Below are 17,827 nucleotides of genomic sequence, written 5' to 3'. Positions count from 1 at the left end.
AATTTTAATACTGGTACAAAATAACTCAGTCATTCTGGGTAACTTTAGTCTTAAAATACATAGTATTTTTCCCCATATCTAATGTTCTGAATAAATTTACATCCCAACAAAAGGAAACCAGGTGTTAATAAGAAGTAAAAACAGTGTTGATTCAGTTTCCAGATTTACTTTGAAATATCAAGATATTTGTATCAACCTGGCAGTGTTCAACTTAAATCACTGTCAGAAGCTTACTTCACAGTCAAAGCAATTAAAGAAAAATCAGAAGCCTAAGAGCTTTTAGGGAGGTGGAAAGACATTTGAATGAATCAAAGAGGTAATAAAAACGTTACATTTGGTACAAAATAATACAAACAGGTGGAACACCAGCCTTGAAACAAAAATAGCAATTGGTATAAAGATACCACGATTAGTTAAAAGGTACCCTGATTGTAATGTCCCAAGGAACACCTTCATATGTCTATGTACTTTTTTATCATTGTAAAATGATGAATACTGTAAACATTAAGCATGAGCAAGGGTATTTAAGTGCGAACACAAAAACACATTGAAACATGAAATATGAAATTTCTTTTTGTCATTTCCGTACATTTTTAACCACTGCTGCAATGTTAGAGGCACAACACTACACATTACTGAATAAAATAATCTTACTGAGTTTTTGTCTTACACTAGTTGTATTGTGACCTATTTTCTCAACTGAAAACCTTTTCCCATATGTTTTCAGCCGCACCTGAATGGACCTAGATGCCATCTTGCGTACAAGCTGTGTCTCATGCAAATCTTCAATTCCGCATTCATTATGGAAGTCATGGTTAAGTTTAGGGACTGAATAGTTCACAAATTTTTTAAGGACACACATGACAATCTTACTAATTAAGTGCTTTTGCCTCATGTCACCATTGACAACAAACATTTGAAACAATTTTTCTGAATGCTCCACCACAGAGTGTACAGCATTACTTGTTTCAATAAGCTTGCCTCGGCTTACAAATTTTGTGAATGAGCTCTTTTCTGCAGTACTAAGAAGTGCATATGTTGCGTCATTACAAACAACTGGTGGCCTAAGAATGTAGAGGCAGTCCTTACATGTAACTTGTTTTGAAATTGTGAGGGCAACATACCCTGCAATGTAGTACAAAATGTTCTGCCTGTATGTGGAAAACAAAGTACCCTCTTCAATAAGTGAGCACCATTTTTCTACTTCATCTACAAACATACAAGAATCATCTACAAGAGGACACTTTTGTGATCGGAAATCATGCAATCCTACAGGTACCATTAAACACATGTTAAAATTTGCGCTGTTTCCCCCAACACTGCTAACATTAGTGCCTAAAAGTAACTTGCGCATAACACACTTCAACTTATATGAATTTGGGTTGTTATTCCAACCCGCTCTAGATCTCACACATGAGAAGAAGAGTTCAATATGATCTTGGGAAAACTTATACGTCAATAAATATTGCAGAGGAGAATTTTTCCTAGTCATTATTTCCAGTGCAATGGCTTTAATCGAATGCATGTTCAAAATTATGCCAAAGGCAAAAGTATTTCTTGGGTGCTGCAGGAGAGAAACACTATTTACTTTTAAACTTCTTCTATAAGATTCTGTCTGATGAAAAATATCAAGCCAATATGCCTGATTACTGAGTTTCAAACAGGCTTTAAATCCTAAAGCTAGAGGATTTCTGGAGTTAAAGACATAAAAAATTCTGTTTATAAATCTCAAAAACTCCACTGTTGCCTCACTACCATGGAATCTGGGATTGCCAGCGCTTCTCAAAAAATCTATAGTATCTGCAACACTAGAACTGAGTGTTTGAACTGCTAAGCTGACATTCATCTTTTTTTTTAACATAATTAATATGTTGTCCTGATAACTTGTTAGCAAATGTCATGCCTTCCTCAATTTGCAACTCATTTAGTTCTTTTAAGTACTGCCACTTAATATGGCCATTTGTAGACTCTATAACACCTGCTTCTGCTAATGCATTTCGAACAAGTTTCACTAAATGACACATATCCAAAACGCAGTAAACATTGTGGTTTGAAACTGGGTGAAGGAATTGAGAACAAAAAACTTTTTGATGAAAATTAATACTGCATCCCAATGAACGAAGAGTACTTATATTTGTCCTTGTGCCATCACAAGTGACTGCCCAAATTCTGATGCCTGAATTGCTTAGCCTCTCCAGAGCAAAGTTTATTAACTTTGCCTGCACACTACCATCAAAGCCATTCACTAAAAAATACGCTAAAGGACACTTAAATTTACCTTTTATGGACACAAGCATAAAAACTAATGCCTCTGAAGCTTCTTTCACTTCTTTTGATTGTTCAACTTCTCCTCCAAAATCTACAAAACCTGTATACCCCTTAGTTTCCTGGTCCCACACTACCTGTTTTCTAATTGCCATACTGTCTATTATAAGGCTAGAAACTTTAAATTCAGTCCTCACTTGATGGTTAAACTCGAAGTACCTGAACACATCACTTAAAAAGCCAGGATCACAATTCACAGTCCCTGCCCAACGAGAAATCAGTGATTCGTGAGGCAGAGGTATTAATGTCTGTAAATATTCATACGCCTTAGGAGAGTAAAAATACACTGTCATTGCAAACATTTTAATGTCTGTTTTGTGCCTGTTTCCCTTGGATGACACACTATTATTCAACAAATTGCACACTAATTCCACCTGAGTCCCTGTTTGTTGATTCAGGAATTCATGCAGCTTCTCTGTTAGATGACCCTTCTCTTTCAGAGCACTTATGATGTCTTTCATTGAATAGTTTTTCTTCTCTCTTCTCCTAATTTTTTCCTGCGGGCTCTTGATTTTTCTTCTCAGTGCCTCCACAACATCTGGTAAAAAACTGCACGTGTCAGTGGCCTTGAGATCCACATTCCTTAGATGTTTCACAACTCTGAGAAAACTGAAACAAGAATAGAATACAAGGAGTACAGGCATGAAACAAAGTTTGGCAAGTACTTATGAGAAAACATGTTTGTTTGAAAACAAAAACAATGTTTATGTGAAGTGACTAACCTATTCAATATAATCATGATTTTCTGCAGTAGGCTGTGCAGTTGTTATTCTTATCTGTGGCCTTGGTTGCTTTTCCTTGGGCATTAAATGCGTCGGAAGCGCAACCTGTGATGGCTCTGCATCAGGTTTGAGATGCCTTCTCGAAGTACCAGGCCTTACTCAATAATCTTCTTCCAAGAAGTGATCTGCACACAAGAAACTAGCCCTTGTAGGCGTGAAACCTTTGCGTTTAGTGGCAATGACCCACTGTTTCAGCAAATCGCCTTTTTGCAGAGGAAACCTGTCCAAAACAGAAGACATTGTATCACACAAGGCAACGTCCAAGATATTTACGAGATTGTTGTCATTTCTTGACATTCAATTATTACCTGTGGAAAATTAAATTACTTTCCTTGTCCCACCGGTTCGTACAGTCTTATGCAGAGCACGAAATAACCATTTTACACTCACAACATACACTTAGTTAACACCAAGAGAAACTTTTTGCCTAACTAAAAGATGGCGGACGATATAAACAAACAATCCTGAGACGGCACGGATAAGCGCTATGGTCAAAGACAGAAGATGTACATCCAGTTAGTATGGAGATCACTGACTATTCCGGATGACCATCGTCTGCGGGAAAGATGGCGACCTAGGGAGAGGTCTCATTCTTCTAATGTTTTGTAGAGGCACAGCGACGTTACTCCTGACCTCTTGGTATGACTGCATGTCACGGCTGGATGCTCCTGTGACCAGGTGTGCACTTCATGGCAGTTGGCTTATATTTCAGCAAGATAATGCCCTCCTACACACGGCGAGAGTTTCTTTTGCTTGTCTTCGTGCTTGTCAAACCCTACCACGGCCAGAAAGGTCGCCGGATCTCTCTGCAATTGAGGACCTTTGGAGCATTATGGGCCGGGTTCTCCAACCAGCTCGGGATTCTTACGATCTAACGTTCCTGCTGGATAGGATTTCGCACGATATCTCTCCAGAAGACTTCAACAACTCAATCAATCAATGTCAAGCTGAATAACTGCTTGCTAAGAGTCTCAAGTGGACCAAAGCGTTATTGACTTGCTCAGTTTGTGAAACTCTTTCTCTTGAATAAGTCATCCAATTTTACTGAAATTGTAATCATTTGTTTCTCTGTACATGCACATCGCGTCTACCGATTACCGCCCCATTCGCATAATTCCTTTGTGGCGCGTCGTTCTTTTTTTTCCTTTTTTCTTTTGTCTTAGAGTATTTTTATGCAGTAATTACAGATACTAACGATCCATAAGCGAATAACATCTCATATCAATTTTAGTTGCAATTCACACTTCCTTTTAATGCCTTCTTGTAAAATCTATGGTGAAATGCTTATGGAAAGTCAAGTAATCGTGTGTACGTAATTCTTCATGAAAAATACTGCTTTGTAGGGGAGTATTTTGGTTAACCGTAGCACTGCAGTGCAAATGAAGATACATGTGCGAGCGTCTCTTCATATGCCAGCCTGCAGCGCATTCACCCGCTCTTTGTTCGTCACTAACCGCAGATGACGCAGCATCACCTGCACTGGCATTTCCTCCCAGTGCGTCTAAGGGGCACTCTGCCAGCGTTGCCCACTCCACGGTAGGCGACACGTGGTGCAAAACAGGCTACCATCAAAACCACCTATCCCCCATTAACAATGGACAATTGCGCTATGATATCAATATACCTTCTACTTTAAAGGAAACCATATGCGTTAGATGTGTCAATATTACTTGTTTTGGAAGAAATTTGCCAGACTGTGTTCTAATTTCCGCAGAAGAACCGCGCCAGAAGACTGAAGCACAAGACGACCAAACGGCCAGCGGTCACCTCCGAAGGCACAACCGCCGCCCAAGCTCCTGTCGTGCAGGACCGCGTGCCTCCAGGACACATTCTGCTGATAGAGGTACCTTCATCCTTATTATTTTCAGCCATAATGGCTATGTTTGTGCACCGTGACTGTGTGGGGTAATTATTTATTTCAAGTTTCTTCTACCAGTCACTTTTTATTTTATGCTTAATCTAACATAATCAACCACAAGGAAGAAAACCAGCAGAAGACATCACTACTTCGATTTCTAGCCATACACTGCCCCCCTTCTTCCCCCCAAATGACACACCAGCAGCAACAGTAATAAACAATGGACAAAAGTTCTAGATTAGTCTAGTTACAGACTGTTTATTTCTAAGTAACATTTTTCTGTATGTGTGTATGAGTGTATGTATAACGCCTGAAGACGAACGGAACACGTTTGAAACGCGTTGCATTATGTTCGATTAAGCATAAAATAAAAAGTGAATGGTAGCAGAAACTTGAAATAAATAACCTTCATCCTTTTTCCTACCATCTATTGTCTTCAAGTCTGATGGCCTGGCGTCACATTGTGGCGTTTTTCTGTATTTATGTCGCTGAATAGTGCATCTCCTCAGCACCACCGAGGTCGCACAGAGCTAAAAGGTTTACAGTGAATATAGTGATAGAGGTACCCCGTTGAAATGTATTAATTACATCTCGGTGACAGCCCTTCTATTGTACACCACTCTGCCGATTTGTTTATTGCTGTGGAAGCTTGCTTACAATCATGAATGTCCCCTGCAAACCACTTTGTGGTGTATAGTGGACAAGAAAAACAAACCTTACCGGCAGCAGACATCATACTAGTACAATGAAACACCGCCTCTAACCTTAGTAATATTCTCAGTTTGTCTCTGCAGAGATCCGTAAGTTTCATCAAGTACAGGGTGGTTGTTATTAAACTTTTACTGCTTGAGGGGAACCCCATACGAAACGAATGATCCTAGGACAACGAAACTTTGTGGAAACGTTTGTAAAGACATACGGAAGAAAAATAACGAACGAACCATCGAAAGAAACACATTTTAATTTCCCCATTAGAGGGTAACATTTGTTAATTGCCTATCATATTTACGTTCCAGTTTACAAACGCTGCTCAATCAGACAACCATCTACATGTGAAGTTTGTTTGGATACCGTCTCATTATTGTTCGCAGCGCTTTACGAACGGTGGGCCATGGAAGGTTCAGTTGTCGTGAGACAACTCGTGCACTCTTCAAGACCGTACATTGCTTTCAGCATTATCAGCCATAGTAGCAGTAACTTCTTCAACGGTCTGTGGTGCGATTGGCTCTCGGCCTTTCCCAGGAGCAATTCCCAAACCTTACGAGTAAAGTCGGGCTCAAAAAACCCAGACTGATGTTGACTGTCTGCAACTGTAATGCACCATGATGCTTGTGTTTCAACCCTACGTCACCGCACCAGTACCGACCCTAACGGAGGTTGTGGCACTAGCACTACTAACAACACAAATCCCGCAGCGCACAATCTGAACAACATTCCTTGAAGTTGGGTTCCCATACGGTAAATAGTGTTCTGTCTACATTGGCTCAAGTAGTGAAAGCTTAATTACAACCACTCTGTATGTCACATCCAGCTGAAATTATTTATTGATGATTAGATCCCACAGAGCTTCTACATTACGGATTTGTTGATTGTAAATTTTCACCTGCTTTTCCAAATGGACAAAGATATTTTCTGTGGGGTAAACAGCGGGTGATTTATCGGACCAGTCGATATGCTACTAGGTTCCTGAATGCTCACAAACCGAGAAGGGTAAGGAAATTTCCCTGTGAACACAGCTGTTGTCATCTTGGAAGATCCTAGTAGCCATGGCATTGTTGGGCCATTAGTGTACTGGACACCTTGCATCATTTCAGAAGAGGTAAAATCACAACAAGTCAGACAACACTAATCCCCCCAATAGGTTAACGGCTATAGTACGATTACTTGGCGGTTGGCGTCTGTCACTTGCCACTGCAATGTTGCCACATCGGCTGCCGGCTACGAGCGGTTGTAGGCGTCACACAAACACGGAGAGTCACTTCACAAATACTATTAATGTGTAACGTGGAGCGATGTTGGTAATGACCGCTGCGAGTTTCAACGGAAATGCGAGATGCTTTGTCAACATTTGATTTCAAGTGGCCAATGAGTGAACTGCAGCAGACGACGCATTTTGTAGCCCAGAATTTAAGCTCATGTCCTAACATAACCATAACCTCGTGAGGTGCAATGTACCCGTGAAAACGGCGGTCAACAATCTGTGGTGGAACTAAAATTACGGTCGCTTTGTTCACGGCGATTAAAGCTAACCTCTACGAGCAAACTGAAGACAGAAAAATTTCAGTTTCAGCGCTAAAAGCGAACTGTAATTTCTCGCTACCGTTGGTTACCTGAAACTATTCTCACACTGGTTACACGAGCTGCTGCGTTACGAACCGATGAACAGTCGTAGTTGGCACTTGGTTGCAGGTTATAGGCAACAGAGGCAGATCCCAAATGAAAAAATAATGAGAGGAAGAACAATAAGAGCAAATAAAAAACGCAATACGATGATGAAAATGACGCGGAAAAGTATTAGAAATAAAAAAATAAGAAACTTCCTGGCAGATTAAAACTGTGTGCCGGACCGAGACTCGAACTCGGGAACTCTGCCTTTCGCGGACAAGTGCTCCACCAAGTGAGCTACCCAAGCACGTCTCACGCCCCGTCCTCACAGCTTTACTTCTGACAGTACCTCGTCTCCTACCTTCCAAACTTTACAGAAGCTCTCCTGCGAACCATGCAGGACTAGCACTCCTGAAAGAAAAGAAGTAAAGCTGTGAGGACGGGGCGTGAGTCGTGCTTAGGTAGCTCAGTTGCTGCCGGCACCGTAGCTCAGCGTGTTCGGTCAGAGGGTTGGCTACCCTCTGTAATAAAAAACTGAGTCAACGGCTCGACATTGAACTCGAACGGGTGTCATGGGACATCCGCACCGAATAAAATCGAACAAAATGAGAAGAAAAAATCAGAAGAAAAAAAAGTTGGTATAGCACTTGCCCTCGAAAGGCAAAGGTGCCGAGTTCGAGTCTCGGTCCGGCACACAATTTTAATCTGCCAGGAAGTTTCATATCAGCCCACACTCCGCTGCAGAGTGAAAATCTCATCCTGGAAATATAAAAATACATTTAAGGCAGTTAATTGAATAAAAGTAATAAAGTGTTTTTATTAGATTTAGAAATAAAAAAATTCGCTCTGTTTGACGATATTGGAACATACGACTTTCTACACACGAGGTTTATTAGCTAACCACTGCACTGCACTACTACACTGCACTACTGCCCTACGTAAAGCTGTTACATTTATGAGTTTGATGACCCAGTCTAAAAGATGAATTGCAGCCTTCAAAACTTCAACTTCTCGCAACGTCGTACGAATATTATCTAATGTAAGCCTATCTCTGTGATTAGCCTATGTTAACTTTATATCTGACCCTGAAGCGCGTCTTGTGCTGAAGAATCCAGTGGTGTGTGGTTAGTGTTGTGAATGAAACGTGTGTGTGTGTGTGTGTGTGTGTGTGTGTTTTGGTGTCGTTATCAAGTGTAATGAAGTACGAAATAAAAGGGCCAGATACAGGATTCGGAATCTAAAAACATGAAGAAAGAAAACCGGATAAGGAATGGGAATTGAGCTGCCGGTTGTTGTGGCAGTTTGCCAACGGCGAACGGTTATGGCCTGACGTTGATCGCTCTGACTGGAAGAAACCAGCTTCAACGCGTGAAGTATCAACTGTCACTATAGTAACCGTATATTTGGCACAACGAAGACGTGCAGCTTGCGTCGGCGTGAACAATGGGCGGCCGCGCAGAGTGGCCGCACAGTCTATGGCGCCATGACACGGACTGTGTGGTCCCTCCCGCCGGAGGTTCGAGTCCTCCCCCGGGCATGGGTGTGTGTTGTTCTTAGCATAAGTTAGTTTAAGTTACTCTAAGTAGTGTGTAAGTCTATGGACCGATGACCTCAACAGTTTTGTCCCTTAGGAATTCACAAACATTTGGACAGCCGTGGCCGTTTGCGAGGTACCGATTCTAAATGTTTATTGCATGTAGTAGCTGTCTTGTAATGATCTCTCGGAAACTGGTTGATATGTATCGGCATTCACTGCCAGCAGCAGTTCCTGTACTCCTTGACAAGGCATGATACAGTCCTCGGTCGCTGTCGGTTAGAATCTTTTTACGGTTACTGATCTCACACAGCGTTACATTGTTGCGAGTGGTACACCACTCCTTGTACACTTGTTGGACAGCCCGCGCTGATACACAGCAAATCGGGTAACTTCATACTCTGAGTGCGCGCGGTCACGTCCAAAAAACGATGACACCTTTCTCCTATTCTGCCCCGTCTCGACGTCACTCCATCTTATTGTGTCGATTCCAGATAATTGGCTAGCACGTACTGTGCGTACCATTTCACCACCGTGACTTATGCCAGTAGTGGAGAGTGAGATGACCATATCTAAGCTGACTACAGAGATCCAAAGCGACTAGTGAGACCTTTTTACGTGTGATTTCACGTGTGATTTTTTACTTATTGCTATAGCGTTCGTGTGCAGAGAGTTTTTTGGCAAACCTCGTGCTTCTCAGTTCCTACCTTTAGATAATTATAAGAAGAAATTGCAGTAACTGTATTGTGAAGAAGTACGATGTAATGTTTCTTCGGACTCATATGCATTAAAGAAGAAAGGATATCTGAGGACACTGATCAAAGATGCAGTTGTTTTTAGCAAGATATTTATTGGTCGTTGGTTTGTTCCGCAGCAGGGCAATCGTACCAGACATACATCTGAATTGTGCAGAGGGTATGTCAGCAGAAAAGAGAAATGTGGAGGAGAACTGAAGACTGATTTTGTAATGACAGTAACCTACACAAACTCTTCGTGTTCGGGAGATAAGATTTTGTAGTGTTTTTACAGATATTCGCAGGCCGACACGTTTGAAAATTATTCCATATGTCTTGAAGATTATGTGACATCGCTTATCTGATCTCCCTGTTCAGTTCAGCCCATAACTCTCAATGGGATTTATGTCAGGTAACTGTCTTGGTGAAGTCACTTTCCTTAGGCCGATGGTAACAGTATTAAGCTAAGCGGGACGTTCACTGTGCTTCCCTAGGACCTGTGGTAGTAATCAAAGGCACAATGTTAGCTGTAGAGTACATGATCATTATCGCGGACCACATGCAGGATGTGGGCAAAAATACGGACACAGTGAAAACGCAACACATTACCATGCCTAATAGGAGGTAAGAAACCCGTTGGCATTCCAAATAGATTCCATTCGTCTCGGAACGGATAAATACAGGTCCTGTATAGTTTCAGTTTAATGTTATACCATTCTTTCTGCTAATAGAGGAAAATTCAGGTAATGATGATCAAGGTGGATAGCAATCACGCTTCCTCCTCGCGAAAGATGATCACAGAGGCTCAATAATATTGGGATCTGGAGACTGGGGTGGGCAAGGCGTATGCGACAGTTCATCAAATGTTCAAATGTGTGTGAAATCTTATGGGACTTAACTGCTAAGGTCATCAGTCCCTAAGCTTACACACTACTGAACCTAAATTATCCTAAGGACAAACACACACACACCAATGCCCGAGGGAGGACTCTAACCTCCGCCGGGACAATTCATCCTCGAGTTCACAAAATCATCCCTGGACTAACCCACGCGAATTGTAAATGGTTGCGAAAACACACTTGACCTCTTAGCCACAAACAATCCAGAGCTAATAGAGAGCATCATGACTGATACAGGGATTAGTGATCACAAGGTCGTTGTAGCTATGCTCAATACCGTTTCTTCCAAATCCACCAGAAACAAACCCAAAACAATTTTATTTAAAATATCGGATAGAGTGTCACTAGAAGCCTTCCTAAGAGACAATCTCCATTCCTTCCGAACTGACTATGCAAATGTAGACGAGATCTGGCTCAAATTCAAAGATATAGTAGCAACAGCAATTGAGAGATTCATACCTCATAAACTGGTAAGATATGGAACTGATCCCCCATGGTACACAAAACAGGTCCGAACGCTGTTGCAGAGGCAACGGAAAAAGCATGCAAAGTTCAGAAGGACGCGAAATCCCGAAGATTGACTAAAATTTACAGACGCGCGAAATTTGGCACGGACTTCAATGCGAGATGCCTTTAATAGGCTCCACAACGAAACATTGTCTCGAAATTCGGTAGAAAATGCGAAGAAATTCTGGTCGTATGTAAAGTACACAAGCGGCAAGACGCAGTCAATACCTTCGCTGCGCAGTGCCGATGGTACTGTTACCGACGACTGTGCCGTTGAAGCGGAGTTATTGAACGCAGTTTTCCGAAATTCCTTCACCAGGGAAGACGAATGGAATATTCCAGAATGTGAAACACGAACAGCTGCTAGCATGAGTTTCTTAGAAGTAGATACCTTAGGGGTTGCGAAGCCACTCAAATCGCTTGATACGGGCAAGTCTTCAGGTCCAGATTGTATACCGATTAGGTTCCTTTCAGATTACGCTGATACAATAGCTCCCTACTTAGCAATCATATACAACCGCTCGCTCACCGATATATCTGTACCTACAGATTGGAAAATTGCCCAGGTCGCACCAGAGTTTAAGAAGGGTAGTAGGAATAATCCATCGAACTGTGTGTGTGTGTGTGTGTGTGTGTGTGTGTGTGTTGGGGCTTATGGGCGCTCAACGCCGAGGTCATCAGCGCCCGCCATCGAACTACAGACCTCTATCATTGACGTCGGTTTGCAGTAGGGTTTTGGAGCATATACTGTATTCAAACATTATGAATCACCTCGAAGGGAACGATCTACTGATACGTAATCAGCATGGTTTCAGAAAACATCGTTCTTGTGCAACGCAGCTAGCTCTTTATTCGCACGAAGTAATGGCCGCTATCGACAGGGGATCTGAAGTTGATTCCGTATTTCTAGATTTCCGGAAAGCTTTTGACACCGTTCCTCACAAGCGACTTCTAATGAAGCTGCGGGCCTACGGGGTATCGTCTCAGTTGTGCGACTGGATTCGTTATTTCCTGTCAGAAAGGTCGCAGTTCGTAGTAATAGACGGCAAATCATCGAGTAAAACTGAAGTGATATCAGGTGTTCCCCAGGGAAGCGTCCTGGGACCTCTGCTGTTCCTGATCTATATAAATGACCTGGGTGACAATCTAAGCAGTTCTCTTAGGTTGTTCGCAGATGATGCTGTAATTTACCGTCTAGTAAGGTCATCCGAAGACCAGTATCAGTTGCAAAGCGATTTAGAAAAGGTTGCTGCATGGTGTGGCAGGTGGCAGTTGACGCTATATAACGAAAAGTGTGAGGTGATCCACATGAGTTCCAAAAGAAATGTGTTGGAATTTGATTACTCGATAAATAGTACAATTCTCAAGGCTGTCAATTCAACTAAGTACCTGGGTGTTAAAATTACGAACAACTTCAGATGGAAAGACCACATAGATAATATTGTGGGGAAGGCGAGCCAAAGGTTGCGTTTCATTGGCAGGACACTTAGAAGATGCAACAAGTCCACTAAAGAGACAGCTTACACTACACTCGTTCGTCCTCTGTTAGAATATTGGTGCGCGGTGTGGGATCCTTACCAGATGGGATTGACGGAGGATTTCGAAAGGGTGCAAAAAAGGGCAGCTAGTTTTGTATTATCACGTAATAGTGGAGAGAGTGTGGCAGATATGATACGCTAGTTGGGATGGAAGTCATTAAAGCAAAGACGATTTCGTGGCGGCGAGATCTATTTACGAAATTTCAGTCACCAACTTTCTCTTCCGAATGAGAAAATATTTTTTTGAGCCCAATCTACATAGGTAGGAATGATCATCAAAATAAAATAAGAGAAATCAGAGCTCGAACAGAAAGGTTTAGTTGTTCGTTTTTCCCGCGCTCTGTTCGGGAGTGGAATGGTAGAGAGATAGTATGATTGTGGTTCGATGAACCCTCTGCCAAGCACTTAAATGTGAATTGCAGATTAATCATGTAGATGTAGATGTAGATGTAGATGCGAGCTGTGTGAGCAGGGCCCCTGTCTTCTTGGAACACTGCACCACCCTCGTGGATCAAACATTGTACCGGAGGATGGACCTGATCAGCCCAAATGGTCACATAATTCTTGGCAGTAACGCAACCTTGCAGAGTTAACTATGTCGCCCTTGGAACGCCACGGTATAGCTGCAGAAATCATCACTCATCACGGATCCCATATTGCACAGCAATACTCCAAAAGAGGACGGACAAGCATAGTGTAGGGAGCGTCTCTAGTAGACCTATTGCAACTTCTAAGTGCTCTGGCAAAAAAAAACTGCAGTCTTTGGTTCGCTTTCCCTACAATATTACACTACTGGCGATTAAAATTGCTACACCAATAAGAAATGCAGATCATAAACGGGTATTCATTGGCCAAATATATTATACTAGAACTGGCATGTGATTACACTGTCACGCAATTTGGGTGAATAGAACCTGAGAAATCAGTACCCAGAACAACCACCTCTGGCCGTAATAACGGCCTTGATACGCCTGGGCATTGAGTCAAACAGAGCTTGCATGGCGTGTACAAGTACAGCTGCCCATGCAGCTTCAACACAATACCACATTTCATCAAGAGTAGTGACTGGCGTATTGTGACGAGCCAGTTGCTCGGACACCATTGACCAGACGTTTTCAATTGGTGAGAGATCTAGAGAATTGTGCTGGCCAGGGCAGCAGTCGAACATTTTCTGTATCCATAAAGGCCCGTACAGGATGTACAACATGCGGTCGTGCATTATCCAACTGAAATGTAGGGTTTCGCCGGGATCGAATGAAGGGTAGAGTCCCGGGTTGTAACACGTCTGAAATGTAACGTCCACTGTTCAAAGTGCCGTCAATGCGAACAACAGGTGACCGAGTCGTGTAACCAATGGCACCCCATACCATCACGCCGGGTGATACGCCAGTATGGAGATGACGAATACACGCTTCCAATGTGCGTTCACCACGATGTCGCCAAACACGGATGCGACCATCATGATGCTGTACACAGAACCTGGATTCATCCGAAAAAATGACGTTTTGCCATTCGTGCACCCACGTTCGTCGTTGAGTACACCATCGCGCGCGCTCCTGTCTGTGATGCGGCGTCAAGGGTAACCGAAGTCATGGTCAACGAGCTGATAGTCCATGCTGCTGCAAACGTCGTCGAACTGTTCGTGCAGACGGTTGTTGTCCTGCAAACGTCCCCATCTGTTGACTCATGGATCATGGGACTTAACTGCGAAGGTCATCGGTCCCTAAGCTTATACACTACTTAACTTAAATTATCCGAAGGACAAACACACACACCCATGCCCGTGGGAGGACTCGAACCTCCGCCGTACTCAGGGATCGAGACGTGGCTGCACGATCCGATACAGCCGTGCGGATAAGATGCCTGTCATCTCGACTGCTAGTGATACGAGGCCGTTGGTATCCAGCACGGCGTTCCGTATTACCCTCCTGAACCCACCGATTCCATATTCTCCTAACAGTCATTGGATCTCAACCAACGCGAGCAGCAATGTCGCGATACGATAAACCGCAATCGCGATAGGCTACAATCCGATCTTTATCAAAGTCGGAAACGTGATGGTAGGCATTTCTCCTCCTTACACGAAGCATCACAACAACGTTTCACCAGGCAACGCCGGTCAACTGCTGTTTGTGTATGAGAAATCTGTTGGAAACTTTCCTCATGTCAGCACGCTGTAGGTGTCGCCACCGGCGCCAAGCTTGTGTGAATGCTCTGAAAAGCTAATCATTTGCATATCACAGCATCTTCCTCCTGTCGGTTACATTTCGCGTCTGTAGCACGTCATCTTCGTGGTTTTGCAATTTTAATGGCCAGTAGTGTATCTGTGTGATCGATCCACTTTAAGTTACTCGTAATTTAGTTGAATTCACAGTCTTTAGATTTGTTTGATTTGTCGTGTACACGAAATTTAACGGATTGTTTTCAGTACTCATATTCATGACTGTTTTGGTTGGCAGGAGAGCCAACACCGTGTTACTAGAAGGAGGCCGAAAGGCACGCGTTTTAGCTCACGCAGGCTGGCTTTAGGTCTGGAACAGGACAAGGAAATTAGAATTTAGAAAAAAGGACGTAGCTGGTGGAATACTTAACTTTAATCCATTAATGGTGAATGTCGGTCTGGACGGTACAAGATTCACAATATCAATAGTAACTGATTATGGCGCCTTGCTAGGTCTTAGCAAATGACGTAGCTGAAGGCTATGCTAAACTATCGTCTCGGCAAATGAGAGCGTATTTTGTCAGTGAACCATCGCTAGCAAAGTCGGTTGTACAATTGGGGCGAGTGCTAGGAAGTCTCTCTAGACCTGCCGTGTGGCGGCGCTCGGTCTGCAATCACTGATAGTGGCGACACGCGGGTCCGACGTATACTACCGGACCGCAGCCGATTTAAAGGCTACCACCTAGCAAGTGTGGTGTCTGGCGGTGACACCACATTCCTCCCCCGCAAATCGACGTACGATTGTGACATAAGGCTTCCGCCCGCCGTGGGGAGGACCCCGTGTTGACGTATGCGACGAGGTGGGGAGCCTAACAACAGGCGAGGCTGTGCCACCCGCACCCTGCCATTCGGACCGCGTGGAACTATGAAACGCCTGAAAACCTGCTCCAGGGTGCACGGCAACATGCGGTGCATGCGCCCGTAGAGAGACAGGAGGGGCCGAAGGATCGACCTCCATCGGGCCGGGGCACCCGACGGGCAAAGACGACATATGGTGCGGAGCGGGCAAGAGTTCCATGTCGGAGGACAACTGATCCCGGGAAGCGATCGGCGGCGCGTGACCCAGGGAGGCGCCCGGCGGCTGCAGCGAAGCGTCCACTGCGGGCGTCGCCGGCGGGAGAACAGGCGGCGGCGGCGGCGCGTCGCCATGGGGCAAAATGGAAGGCAGCGTCGGTAACAGCTGGGGCTGAGACGAGCCAGTAGATGGGTCCCCAGGGCGCTGGCCGGACGGCACCGTCGCTGAAAGCAGACGGCGAGCGGCAGATCCCGTGCGACGACAGAGGCCCAGCTGGTTGAGATGCCGGCGCACCTCACCAGAGGCCCCCAAAACCAGATACATAGCGCGGCCGAGGCAGCGAAGAATGCGCCTCCAAGCCAACGCCGTGAACCACGATAGTGGCGATAGTAGACAACGTCGCCTGGAGCAAAAGCAGGTGTCTGCCGCTGCACAGGAACCTGATGCGGCGTATGTAGCAGAGACATCAAGGTTCGATGAGGGCGACCATGGAGCAACTCAGCCGGCGAGCGAGCATCTCGGGGCTGAGAGCGATATGAGGACAAAAAGAGCAATAACGCGTCTCCCGAGATTGCGACTCTTTCAACTTCAACGTCTGGAACTTGAAAGTCCTGACCAATCGTTCAGCGGCACCATTTCACTGTGTCGAAAACGGCGCGGACGTCAGATGTTGAATACCATTGGCCTTGCAGAATGACTGAAATTCTGCGGACATGAATTGTGGGCCATTGTCGGAAACAATAGTCTGCGGAAGACATTCAATGCAAAAGATAGCAGATAACGCTTGGATGGTGGCAGATGACGTCGTGGAAGACATCCAGACAACAAAAGGAAAATTACTGAATGAATCTACCACAACCAACCATCGAGCATTCCAGAATGGACCAGCAAAATCGATGTGTAAGCGTTGCCAAGGGGAAGTGGCTTTTAGCCATGCAAAGAATTTCCGCAGTGGGGCTGATTGTTGTTCGGCACACACCATGCAAGAAGAGCACATATTAGTAATCGCGGCATCGATTCCGAACCAAGTACAGTGCTGACGAGCAAGTTGTTTCGTTCTCTCTATACCCCAATGTCCTTGGTGGAGAAGCTGTAAGACAGAGGACTGTAACGAACGTGGAACCACGACCCTGGACTGATCACTATCAGAACGCAACAGCAAAACACCACGTCGAACAAAAAGTCTCTCCTTGTGAGCAAAAAATCGGCTAATCAACGGATCCCCGATCCGTGACTTTGGCAAGGGCCATTGCGTAGCAACAAAACACAGAACGGTAGCAAGGACAGGGTCGGCAGCTGTGGCTGTAGCGACACGACGAAAATCAATCGGAATCGATTCGACCACGTCATCGGTTTCCGCATCAATGAACATGCAAGCAAGTTCGGAGGAATCGAATGCCCTATCCTCAACAACAGGCAAACGGGACAACGCATCGGCGTTTCCGTGTTGAGCAGTGAACCGATACAAGATATCGTAGCGGTACTGCGAGAGGAAAGTAGACCAGTGAGTGAATTTCGGATGAAAAAGCGATGTCAAAGGTTTGTGGTCTGTGATGATGGTAAAGTGACGACCATACAAGAAATCACGAAACTTTGTAACACCAAATACGAGTCCAATGCTTCTTTCTCGATCTGTGAATAATTTCTTTGCGCAGACGAGAGCAATTTGGACGCAAAGGCAGTAGGGCGATCGTGCGATCCATCTTTGTGCGCAAGCACAGCACCGATCCCGAATTCCGATACATCTACCAACAACAAAAGGGGCTTCTGGGGATTGAATGGTGTAAGGCAAGTATTGGAAAGCAACGCCGATTTCAACTGGCGAAAGGCGCGTTCGCATTCCGTCGTCCAGACGAACGGAACACCTTTATGGCGTAAGCGATGAAGCAGAGCTGAAATGGAAGAGGCATGCGGCACATATTTATGATAATAGTTGATTTTTCCCAGCACACACCGTAGCTGCTTCAAATTCTGCGGTGAAGGCAAGTCTTGTATGGCACGGAGGTGCTCGGGACTGGGATATATGCCTTGGGCATTGAGTACATGTCCCAGGTAGGGCAAGTCACGAGCAAAAATCACACATTTGTCC

General features: G+C 44.4%; 1 protein-coding gene across 1 annotated transcript in view; it reads left to right on the top strand.

Annotated features, from left to right (window-relative positions):
* Positions 1–17,827, top strand: part of LOC124623033 (A disintegrin and metalloproteinase with thrombospondin motifs 7-like) — a 449,137-nt gene that overhangs the window by 412,068 nt on the left and 19,242 nt on the right. Inside the window, exon 18 of the mRNA XM_047148825.1 lies at positions 4,822–4,950. Coding sequence (XP_047004781.1) covers positions 4,822–4,950 — 129 coding nt within the window. The remainder of the gene's footprint in view (positions 1–4,821; positions 4,951–17,827) is intronic.

The sequence above is a fragment of the Schistocerca americana genome, chromosome 7 (assembly GCF_021461395.2).
Source record: "Schistocerca americana isolate TAMUIC-IGC-003095 chromosome 7, iqSchAmer2.1, whole genome shotgun sequence".
Classification (NCBI taxonomy): Eukaryota; Metazoa; Arthropoda; class Insecta; order Orthoptera; family Acrididae; genus Schistocerca; species Schistocerca americana.
The sequence above is the reverse complement of the archived record's forward strand: the minus strand, read 5'-3'. Positions and strand labels throughout refer to the sequence as shown.